At 42.9% G+C, this 12,594-nt stretch overlaps 1 protein-coding gene across 2 annotated transcripts in view; it reads right to left on the minus strand.

Moving 5' to 3' along the window:
- Positions 1-12,569, minus strand: part of LOC110984332 (uncharacterized) — a 30,622-nt gene extending 18,053 nt beyond the window's left edge. For both annotated transcript variants that reach the window (XM_087142651.1, XM_022244389.2), the window contains exons 1-12: positions 12,388-12,569; positions 10,007-10,138; positions 9,252-9,363; positions 8,606-8,876; positions 7,281-7,424; positions 6,507-6,650; positions 5,717-5,782; positions 4,563-4,631; positions 3,613-3,693; positions 2,552-2,844; positions 1,758-1,985; positions 719-850 (exon numbers count right to left, since the gene is read on the minus strand). In XM_087142651.1, the coding sequence (XP_086998777.1) occupies positions 719-850; positions 1,758-1,985; positions 2,552-2,844; positions 3,613-3,693; positions 4,563-4,631; positions 5,717-5,782; positions 6,507-6,650; positions 7,281-7,424; positions 8,606-8,876; positions 9,252-9,363; positions 10,007-10,070 (1,604 nt within the window). In that variant the 5' untranslated portion in view covers positions 10,071-10,138; positions 12,388-12,569. The remainder of the gene's footprint in view (positions 1-718; positions 851-1,757; positions 1,986-2,551; positions 2,845-3,612; positions 3,694-4,562; positions 4,632-5,716; positions 5,783-6,506; positions 6,651-7,280; positions 7,425-8,605; positions 8,877-9,251; positions 9,364-10,006; positions 10,139-12,387) is intronic.
- Between the last annotated feature and the right edge of the window lie 25 nt (positions 12,570-12,594).

The following is a 12,594-nucleotide window of genomic DNA, read 5'->3' on the forward strand; positions in this document are numbered from 1 at the left end:
TTGAAACACTGTTCCGAAGATGTGCTTCAATTTGCGTAAAAAGGGGGCGCGCCACGGACAATCCCAAGCTGTGCAAGGCTTTACACCATGTATACAGTGAAGTAATGAAACACCCAAGTCAGCTACCTGCACGTGGCAACCATTACTTTTCAACCACATCCCTGCTACATGTACATGTACGTGTGTCCATTATTAAAAGGACCAGTGCAAGACTTTTGCACATCAAATCTGGACAAAAAGTAGTACCTTTAATTTGCATTACTTAATACCTCATTAATACCTTGAGGTACCCCTGCATAAAATACCACGTGCTCACTTAAAAAGAAAATTTCCTTTTGAATAGACCTTTCTTTTCCTGCTATTTCCATATTGATTTTGCATTGCATCTTTCCACTCTAACCCCCTCAGATCCCTCTGAAAACCAGCGACAGGTTTTGAAAGATTTTCTAGGATTAGGGGAGGTAGAGCCCAGCCAATATTCCTTTAAAATGGGGAGCAATGACCTTTGAAAGAATGTACTATTGATTTGCTCCATAATAGAAAGATCTTAGCCAATTCCAGAGGGTTCGCGGTAACGCATGTACCTCCGGAGTTGAGAGTTTACAGGGTTCAGATGTACTTCTTAGCAATCTCAAGATAATCTTCCCACTTCTTTACCCCATCCAACCTACGGTGACGCTACTGACACAGATGGTTAGGGCATGAGGCCTGGTCTGACCTTAGCTTGTCCTCTTGCTCCTGTTGGTCCTTGCGTATGGTCTCTTTGAGCTTCCTCATGGCGTCCGATTTGCCCTCCATTAGCATCGCCTCTTCTTCCTCCGTGTCCTCTTTGACTTTCTTCCTCAGCTCGCTACCAGAAAAGCAAAGGATGCGTTGAGTGTTACGCACTCTAGAGAAGATCTGTGCCATCTATAGGTATACAGTGAGCTTGGTTCGGTGTTTCGAAAAGCCAAGGTCTTTCCGGAACAAAGCGAACGCGAGAGCAATGTATGGCTGCGCTGATAGGACAGACTAGGGCGCATGCCCATGGCTGCTCCCAAATAGCCTTGTACTGAGCATGCGCTTTTGGAATAGCAAACTGGCTCACTGAACCGTGACACACTTTTCCAAACACAGTAAGTGTTGGGATGACATTAAGCATGTCAATTCAGGGGGTATCTTCAATCACAAGTGGATGGTATTATTTTGGTCAAAAATTGACCGAAAAAGGTTTGGTACAACGGTCAACTTGCGATACATGTATCTGCGTCGTTACTGGTCCTGACCTCATGGTATGACTGACCATCGGAGAACGCTCTTCTAGTGTAATGACAGTTTAAAAAAAAAAAAAAAAAAAAACGGCCTAATGCCACAAATACCAAGTTGTTAGAGTCACTTGGCAATATGAATATATTTCATACTGACGCCTCATGTTTTATAACGCTGCCGGGCAACATCAGACCATGCACAGCAGTTAAATTTTATAACCCATGGTCTGCCTCTACAGACTTCATGAAATCTCTGTGTGTGTATATACATTCTCCTGCGACAAGTGGGTTGTGCATGTAGCTGCGTTAATCTGGGTACACTTTGTGTTGGGCAATTCAGCATGGCACTGTGGGTTTGAATCCCACCTCGGCAGGCGTTTGGAACTTATCAGCAGACATCACAGATAGCACTGAGCGTTCGTTGCTTTAAATGAACTTTGGGCAAAGAGGACATCCCATTTCTGACATGAAGAACGTCTGATGGGTGACCTCGAGGTCGAGCACGCTCACCGGATAGTCTTGTCTCTCTCCTTCTGCAGCTTCTCTGCCTCCTCCTCCTCCGTTTGCTCCGCCTCCTGCTTCAGCTTCCTCATTCTGTCCTCCTTGTCGTCCAGGAGCTCCAGCTTGGCGTCCTCCAGCTCCTTCTCTAGCTTCTTCCTCATGTGGGCCAGGGAGGTCTTGTGGTCCTTGCGCAGCTTGGCTTCCTGCTCCTCCCGGTCTCTCTGGTACTCCTCACGTCTGGCCGAGGAGGAAAGCAAACAAAATTTGGAGGAAGTTTAGGCGTGAGGTCAAAACACAAACAGTCTCGAAACTGTCCCTCTTTCAATTGTTGGCCGGTTGGAGGGAACTTGTTCAAGGATTTCAAAGTAACTGTCCCTCTAGCACTGTCTGGCTTCACAGGCAACCGGTTACAACCGGTAATAATAGGCCCTGTAGCTTGACGGGTACTGTTTTAAAAGGTACAGTCCCCTATCTACAACTGTCATTAGAGTACCACAACTGATGAAATTATTGCAGAAAAACATACTTCGTTTACAGCCATGGGACTATTGGCTCCCTAAGGAATCATTCTTTCATACAAGCTCTCTGAACAAAGCATATGAAAGACGGTAACTTCCAACGAGGTACCTAAAGATGCATCTTTGGAAATTGCCAATACCACATGCTCATTTTGAATTCGGCAAATTCCATGCAAGCGTTGACTTGATGCAGACGGGCAACTGCTATGATTTGTCAGTTTAGAGTGCAAAATGACATTGCTGCAATCAAAACTATCGAATATCTGGCAATGAAAGCCATCTTACTTCTTGGCTAGGCTCTCCTCCGTCTCGTTCTGCATCTCCTCTTCCCCGTCCTTCTCTAACCTCTCCCGTTTCTCGGCCAATGCCCTCAGATCGATCTCTGGCTCCGCCTCTCCTATGGCAGGCGCGGCCTCTGGCTTTGGATCGGCTGCGACAGTGGGCGTGTCTAGCACTGAGGTGACCTTGATGGCTGGCATCGCTGCCAGCGCGGCAGGTGGTTGCTTGGCCCCACCCGATTTCTCCTCTTTGGCATCATCCTTTTTGTTCGTCTCCTCTTTTTTGTTGCTTTTCAAGAACTTTGAAAGAGGTAGGAACAAATGTTAGAACGAGACAATGTCGAACTGAACTGTCTTCTCTTTGAGTACTTGTACATGTACCTGAGTGTTGTTGAATCTATGCTCTGTACATCAACCCTAAGCAGCAGGGGGCAGATGACATCATTGGACCACTTCCCATTTACATTTTCTCCGACAGAATCACAGTGCAGCTCTCACAGAGTTTTTCGAGTAATGTCTTTACACGGTAGCTGCAATCAATTTATTTTAATGCAAACCTTCAAAATACATGTACAGCTGTGTCACAGTTAACCTTATTTTCACCATTTGTTCACTATTTCAAAGGGTATTTTACTGCCCTTTTGGATGTTGCATTAATGATTATTTCCATTTGTGACCAAAACTGTGGTGACATCTCGGGCGGAAAGTCTCGGGACTACATTGGCTTGTACTCAAAAAAGTCCTGCATTTTTGTCGATTTGGCTGGACTAAGGTTTCTCTTCTTTGCTGATTCATTGTTGTTTATGTGCATAGCAATAAGCAAGCATCAATCCCTTTCTCAGAAATATTTTCAGTAAGTAAATTCTGGGTTCACAGTTTCAACAGAAAAGCTTATGCACTAAACTATGTCTTCCTTGGATGACTTCACAGCAACAGCGCCCTCTCTTGTCCAGAAAAGGATGGATAATTCTTATTGTTTTAAGTCCACTTCGCAGAAAAGTTTTCAGTGAGTAAATTCTGGGCTCACAGTTAACAGAGAAGCCTATGCACTGAACAACACAGACTCACTCTTGATTTGATTGGCTCCGGTTCTTCGGCAACTGCAGGTGTGAGATCATCAGCATCCATCAGATTCAACCGACCAAAATCCTGCCGAGAAGAGTCCGGGGAAAGACATGCACAGGGGTATACACCTATTAAGCTGCCACACCTGACCAAAAGCTGTTTTCATAAGGCTAGGACGATTTCTACTGAAAGTGTGGAAGTTCTTCTCTGTTGAATGTTCACCTTGGGAATCTAGGACTGGCCAAGTGAAGAACCCCATGCCCACCTACATGTGCGCTCAAGTGAACATAGATGCAGTTAATGACATAACATCCATTGATGTTGCTGCTTGAAGCCACTGGAGCGTTTTAGGTCACACATACAAGCAGCTTGACAAGAATACCCATACAAGACAAAAGCAGTAGTCATTTACTTCAGATCTTATCAATTCACCAAAAACTAAACCAGTACAGGTGCTGAGTTTTAAAACTCAGCACGTGTTGTGCAGTTCTGCATCAATTCAGAATGGTAGAGTGTAGCACGGTACATAGAGAGCAGTGTGGAATGTGTGGCACACCATATCCATGGCACCTCACCGCTGTTGCCATGGATCGACCAATCGGGATCCACATTACAAATCTTTTTGAAATGTGGGCCATGGATTGACCAATCAGGATCCACATTACAAATCTTTTTGGAATGTGGGCCATGGATCGACCAATCAGGATCCACATTACAAATCTTTTTGAAATGTGGGCCATGGATTGACCAATCAGGATCCACATTACAAATCTTTTTGAAATGTGGGCCATGGATCGACCAATCAGGATCCACATCACAAATCTTTTTGAAATGTGGGCCATGGATCGACCAATCAGGATCCACATTACAAATATTTTTGAAATTATTCAATGATAACTTGCTGGCAGGAATTCTCCAGGACCGTTACCCCTCCAATCTCTCCCCATACATACCCTGTCAAAATCGTCATCATCGTCCGAGACTTCCACTCCCTTGAGTTTGCCATCACTAGACTCTGAGTCCTATGGACAGAAAAGCAAAAGGTGTGAAAAGAGAACATGAGTTTTTAAGGGCAAACCATTTGGGCTTAACAGTGCTGTCTTGATCAACTGTGTGTGCATGCTGTTACTTTTACAACTTTTGAGTACTTTAGAATGATAAAAACTGCACCGATTTCTCTATAATTGTACACTTATAGCTCGACAGATGTTTTGTATATGTTATCATTTGAACTCCATCCTCATTAGTTTGACCAAAACCATGACAGCAAACTGTCAGAGGATGCAACTTTAGAGCATTATTGTTTTCATTGGGTATTTCTTTTTATGACTGAAGCCCGTTCCAATATGACAAATGATTATCACGCTTTGTTTAAAAAAAGACAACCAAGAAAAAAACGAAAATGGTTCCAAAAATATAGCTAATGGTATCTATAGTGTTCAGCCTTAAGGCCATGTGTACATTATGCGGCTCAGGCTGAGAGAAGCACATGCACCACTGAAAGCCGCTGCCAAGCCACTGCCAAAATTTCTAAGAGACACCTGTCTAATGGACCAAGGCCAATGTCAAGTTCAAGCGACAACTCTAGTTAACCACAGTTCAACTACCATTGCGTGACCGAGGGACAGTTTGGACCATCTAGTCGACTGTTTGGAACCAGACCCTGGGGCAAGCCGGTTATCAGTTATCAAGAGCTGATTTCATTGATCAGAATAAGGAAATATTCAAATGAAAATATTTGTTCGAGATGTTCCTGACCATAAACGCCACGAGAATTGCTGCCAATGGCAAAGAGCAAGTGATGACGAGATTTTACAAAATTGTTAAACAAGAGTCATCCCAGTGTGACTATGTTGCCCACGTGCGCTGTTAAAAGCAACTGACTAGTGGTTGAACCCTAGTCTGTGCCCGAACTTGCCCTTAGTTATTCGGACCCCTGTAATATGCTGTGCTTCCAAAAAGAGGTTGGCAGGAACCAGACCAGATTCCAAATTAGAAAAGAAATGGTAAGTAGAAGAAAAAACTTGGATGTTCTCTTCAAAAACTGTAAGCTACCGTGTTGGGACAAAATAGTAAGTTGTAAAATAGTTCAAATGAAAGTTCTTACATCATATCCTAAGCCACCGACATCTTGAAGGTCCAGGTCAAGATTTAACCTGGGCGTGCCAGAATCCTAAGAGGCCAAAAAGGAAAAAGAAAACCACACAATTCATGAAAGAGTTGGGGAAAGATAAACACTACCTCAACTGCAGTTTATTCGTGTCTGAGATTATATTTCCTTTTGTCTTATGAAGAGGTTGGGCAAACATGTTTTTCTTGGCAAAAGCCAACGTCCCAAAGTTTTCGCAGAGCTGGCTCAGCAAATGCACGTTCAGAATCAAGTATCAACTGAGAACTAGCAATGAGAAGTTTATTCCAATAGAGGGCTTACATGGCTGCCATCCTACAGGCCAGTGCTTCAGTTCAACAGGCTACACACAAAGGAGGCTTTCCTGTGGAACAAAGGAACTGCCCTGCAAGATGGCTACCATGCAAAGGCTCTATAGCACAGTAGCTCCTCAGCATTTGGATACTCCAATATGCCAAGAGAATCTGGTAGCTTGGCTTATTCTTCAAATCACCCCTCAATGGGGAAAAGGATCAGAAAGAAATGGAGAGACTTGCAAGGATAAGGGGTTTGTCCACAATCTCCCAGCGTCTTCCCTAATATGTATCAAGGTTACACAGAATTTTACGGAATTAGGTACATGTACCGGTACATCCCAGCCCCAAATTTTACATTACACAGGGTTTGATGCCCCCCTTGAAAGTTAAGCACAGACAATTTGCTACGCTACTTAGGCTACTTACAAAGTAGCAAAAATTGCAAAGGAGGGTAAGGTTGAGCTTTGTTTCACCTCATCAGAGAAGTCAGGCATCATCTGGATGTTCTCCTCTCTGGCTCCTTTGAGTGACATGGACTGGCTCTTCTTCTGGCTGGCAGCGTTGCTCTTCAAGAAACGGGAGGAGTCTGCCGTTCCTCCGAGGTTGGCGCCAGATTTCTGTGGACAAATATACAAAACAATGCTATAGCGCCAGTCACAGACCTACATTTTGGGGGGTTGACTGTCCTACTTACAATATTACGCATTCTGGGATATTCCACTCTCACATGCACAAAACATCATACGATTTTGTAAAAAAAAAAAGGCCAACAATTTCAATTTAGGGGATGTAACGTGTCCAACACCAAGACCACTTAAACTGAGATTCTGAATGCGCATGCAGAAAGGCATGCCAGTTCTAGACACCCACATGTACCAATGCCTGCAGTTGCCGCTAGTATGTGAAAAGCTTATGGGCATCAAAATCATTCTTTAATTTTGCACAGTCAATGCAAGTGACGGACTCTCCAATAGTGTTAATTGGCAAAAAGGGTGAAGTCTACCAAAAATCCATATGGATATATATACATGTATATATATACTGTGCATGTATCAGGAAGCCCTCTGTGAAATTTTCAGTGATGTACAAGAACACAGCCTATCAGAGACCATCTACAATCTTCGCTTGAATGACGTAAGGCCACAGGACTGGCCTGTAATTGTAATCACAAATTGATTATTTCATCTGCTGGCAAATTCACCAAAGGGAAAAGTGAAGAGCAAAAACAGATTCCAGTCTGAACTCACCCCTAGTGTTGAGCCGAGCGTTGATCCAGCACCCTTGAGTGACCCCAAGGGATTGAGCTGACCTGTGCCTCTTGTACTGCCCAGGGTGCCTGTACCGCCTAGGGTTGACCCCAGCGTGGATTCGCCCTTCAAAGGCCCCAGAGGCTGAACAAAAAAAGGCACACTGAGTTGAAAGCCACTGTTTTCTGGGTTTCAGTGGGACAAATACTGATGATCAAACATCTACAGACTTGTGTAGGTGTTACAAATATTTGCACTGAATGGAGATTCACCGTATTTGCCAACATACATGTAGATGTCTCCAAATAAAGAAGACATTTCAGAAAATCTCTGGCTTTATGTGGTGTGTCCAACTACTCTTTACATGTCTGTCATGCACTGCAAATTTCCATTTCCCTACATGTATTTCCATTTTCATTTCCCTATTCCCATTTCATTTCCTTATTTCCATTTTCATTTCCTTATTTCCATTTTCATTTCCCTATTTCCAAGTTGCTCTTCGGTTCTTTACAGAACCACACATACTCAAAAGAGATATTTTTCACATGGTGTATCCGCAAACCCTCTACCTTCCCTATTTCCATTTCCATATTTCCATTTTCAATTCCCTATTTCCATTTCCATATTTCCATTTTCAATTCCCTATTTCCATTTCCCTATTTTCATTTTCAATTCCCTATTTCCATTTCCATATTTCCATTTTCAATTCCCTATTTCCATTTCCATATTTCCATTTTCAATTCCTTATTTCCATTTCTATATTTCCACTTTCAATTCCCTATTTCCATATTTCCATTTTCAATTCCCTATTTCCATTTCCATATTTCCACTTTCAATTCCCTATTTCCATATTTCCATTTTTAATTCCCTATTTCCATTTCCATATTTCCATTTTCAATTCCTTATTTCCATTTCATTTCCCTCTTTCCATTTTCAATTCCCTATTTCAGAACATGAAAACTGCATTATTTGTCAATTGAGTGTGCTCCTCCACAGGTGAGTGCTCATTTAGCTGCTCCAAGGTATACACGTATGTCAAACTTAGGCTGCTTCTGAATCTCTTGTCTAGAGCAAGGTCTAGGTCTTCACTCCATTGGAAATGCTTGGAGACGTGCAGACAATAGACCTAGCCGTAGCTCTGGAAGCCCGTTTTGGACACGGCCGTAGAATCATTTTCATAGTATCTTCCCACCCACAAAGAAATTAATGGCAGGAGTAAAATATACATGTATGTTGGAACGACACTGGAATTTTACGACAATAAAATAACAATTAAAAATTCTTTGCTCGTGAATGATGTTTCTACATGTACGACAAATAAGTACCCCTCCGAGTTTCTTGCCCGCAACATCTTTCTTCTCCTTTCCTTTCTTCTCCGTCTTGTCTTTCTTCTTCTTGTCTTTCTTTCCTCCCCCACCACCACTGCCTCCTCCTGCCCCTCCCCCTCCACCGGCCCCAGCTCCGCCCCCCACCAGTCGCTTCTTCTCCCGCTCCTCGTTCACCATCTTGCGGTAGAACTCGTCGCAGGGGTGGTCCCAGGTGCTCTCGCCGCTGGCGAAGTTGAAGTAGTAGATGTCTCCTCCCGTTGTGTCTTGACTGCGAAAAGAAGAAACAAAATAGGAATAAAAAAAAAGTCCAGCTGTCGCCTGGTGATGAGGTAAAAAAAAAAAATTAAAGGGTCGTTTGTGGTCAGTCATGTGACGGTAACGGGCACATTGCTGCGCAATTGTTCTGTCTTCAGTGTATGTACAATGTATTCATTCCACACACATAGTGACTTGTAATTGTCCCACCTGGTTTTTGCAAGAGTGGGTGAAATTGAATTTTCCTGAGGCAATAGTGAGGAGTAACCGGAATGCTCAGCTGATAAACAATTAAGAGAGAGGATCGAAAGATAACAGGGTGCAAGATATGGTTTAGTGAGAATGGGCTGCAAACAATATCTTGCAGATTTTATACTGAGACAGTTACCATGGCTTCCAGTCACTCGGCAACGGTGCGCTGATGCCTTCTCGCGCGATCCACATCAAGTCTTTCTCCTTGTCCACATCGATGCCAATGACCTGAGCATACTCCAGGATTTCTGAGGGAAGAACAAAAATTTTGTCAAAAGAAGGCAATGATTTCAAAATACATGTACCTACATTTGAAGATTCTACAAGTGTACTGCACATGTGTAAACCGGCAAAAATATATCCCCTTTTAATAAGTACTCTAGGCATGTCAGATCAATTGTCTTCATTAGCAAGTGAACGTATGAAGGCTTCAAAGGCATGGTTCCTTGTACACTTATCAATTGACCAATTGCGCCCACTAAGTCATGTGACCTATTGTCATGATTGTGGGAATTAAACATCAAGAAACACAACTTCAACCCACAGCAAAGTGTGTTGCTTCAGTGTTGCTTACCAACAGTAACGCTGATTTTTGATACGGCATTCAGCACATCAGTAGTCTGAGTACTGTATCCGCTGTCGATAAATGACACTTACAGTATGACACACTTTGCTATGAGGGGATGCCATGTTTGATGATTTTTTATACATGTACAGTGTACCAAGTAAAGGTCACATGATTTAGCAGGTGCAATTGGTCAATCGCAGCTTCACAATGGATTCCAGAAGCTCGCTTGCAGAAAAAGTCAAGGGGATGCAATTTATAGTCAAAGACTGGTTGACAAGTGGAGAGCAGCTTGTCCAAGTCCATGTTTGCCTCCTTAATCTCACCTTCCTCTGTCGCTTGGTAATTCTCATCGTAGTCCTCCTCTAAGATCAGCTGGTCACCCATCATCTTGACAGTAGGTCATACATATACGCGTAGGTCACCTCATCTGCCCTGGTCAACTTTACAACTAAAACCTAAGATCAAAATATTGATTTGGGTGAGAATCACTCCCTACCTAGGACAATGGTTGTGCCACAATGCATATACATATCATTCTTTACTTATGGAAAGCTATAACAAAAATCTGTTATACATGTACGTGTATAATGTATTTCCATTTTCAATATGGAGGACTTTTTAATTAAATGTGCAAATTGGAAAGAAAATGTAGAGCTTAACTACCAGTACTAATACTTAGAACCTGCAGTAGACAGTTTAAGGACTATTTTGGAGGATTTTGATTTGAGATACGACAATGCAATGAGCTATTTGAGCGAAATGAATTAATGGAAGCAAGAGTACAGTTTCAATGTGATCACAGTTACCGGACACACGGCGCTCAGGAATCAGTCGTCGGCGCACGTGTGCCGACATGGCATGCTTTTTGTGAATGGTCTGCTAGAGGCACAGTTTAAATCGCTATTTGAAAAAGATTGCGACATCATGCCCGACGACAAGACCATTTCCGATTTGAAGGGAAAATTTCTCTTTTCATCCCAAGTGTGAGTAAACCTTATCATCATTATTGGAATGTCTGATTCCCACTTAGGCCTTTCGCCTGCCCTAATCCAACTAAAGCCAGATGCATTAGACTCTTTAGAGGACCATTATGGAGGTGAATTCGGAGGATTTTGTTCGGGGTACAAGCTATTTTGAGTGAAATGAATTAATGGAAGCAAAAGCCTACGGAAGGTACCAGTACTTGGACCCACTTTTGCCCGACAATGTCCTAATTTTAAAAAAAGGCGATTTGTACGTACGATCCAAATTACAGTGGACAACTACTGTATAGTTGGTAGAACATCTGGCACTGTGATAAACATACATGTGCATGTACTCAAGGAACTTGGTCATCCCTTGAGACGTGGCGTAAAATCAACAGATTATCCATGATGTTGTAATCAACAAGTAGGTCGATGCTCTGATGGTATCCTCACTCCGAATGTTTGAATCTCCAGGGGTCATACAAACATGACAAAAAAACAACTGCAAATCCGTACTCACAGCAAGGTTTTTGACAACACGTTCTTCCCCAGAACAGTAAAGGACTAGAACAAATACCTGAGCTCCACCTGGGGCATACCGCGCACACTTCTCAAACTCTTTTTAGTTGGGTGTATTCTGCAGGTATATAAGAGTCCCTGCTGCGTGCATTGGGACGTTGGTCATTCTTTCAGTTTCTTTATTTTTGTAGCCACTTCTACGTTTAGGTTTCTTTACCTTAAGCCATGCTCTCTCCTCCAGCCCCGCACCTGCACTGGTCTTACTACTTACTGTTACCCAATAATGTAATTGATCTACATTTGTTACATGTAATTTGCCTTCTGGATCTCTTTGTAAATACTCGTTTGCTTTGTGTGATTTCAATACTAACTTTGGGAGGTTGCCACGAAGTCTGTCTTGTTGCTGTGTGCTTTTTTTTAGGGTTGTTAGTTTGTACTCATTTATCCGCGCCCCGGCCTGCTCGACCAGTTACACTGTGGTTAACATCACCCTGCCATTGACTGTGTCAGCTTTCAAGGAGGCAGTTGGGAATTTTTTTTATTGATGGGTTGGTTTAAATTAGCGTCAATCCCCCCACCATGCCCACTCGAGGCGCCAACCTACATGTACATGTAGTTGGTGTGACATGTGTGTCCCCTGCATGCTTTGCTGACTACATGTATACACTACCACTGACTACCAAAGTGTGACGTCATTTTGAACCAGAGAGTGCAACAAGTACGTGCATGTGTTAGCATGGTTAGTTCATGCGCTGGTTCTCACGTTAAGTTTACACACTACATCATACATGTACATGTAAGTTGTAACTGTGCGCATGATGTACATGTATTGTACTCCATACTGTTTACATAGGCCCTATACAGCCTAGGCTACAGATGACATGACATCGAAATGCGAAAGAAGGCCCCATGCGGCGCGGGCATGCCCCAATAACCAGTGATAACTGGGGGCAATTATCATGATTATGCATGCACAGTTTACATGTACCACATCAAGGCCTACTGTCTGTAGTACTGACATTAACAATGTAGGCCCTACAGTCATGACAGTGATGTAGCCTGGGCACCTGGGCCGGGCCTGAACTTGAAACTGAAGTGAAGGGATCATCATGCATTGCATAAATAGGCCTAGGGCCGTACATCACTACATGTACATGTACTTAATAATAGTATAGTATTTCTAGACATGGTAGAACAGTTACTGCAAGCTCATTTTTTACCTCACTTTCACAGTCCCTCAGATCAAAGATTCCAAATAATCATGGCTTTGCAAAATAACAGATTTGTAGCCTAGTCTTGAACTGGATCAAATATCGCTACCGCTGCCTTCCACTGTTTATAAACAGTAACACCTCCATTTTGAAATTTAAATAGCGTCTTCACGTGTATTCTCGAGTTAATTCGCGAGAGGGACGCTGAGTAATTTT

Source organism: Acanthaster planci, linkage group LG10 (assembly GCF_054643075.1).
Source record: "Acanthaster planci isolate LZ-2023a linkage group LG10, COTS_SCS, whole genome shotgun sequence".
Taxonomy (NCBI): domain Eukaryota; kingdom Metazoa; phylum Echinodermata; class Asteroidea; order Valvatida; family Acanthasteridae; genus Acanthaster; species Acanthaster planci.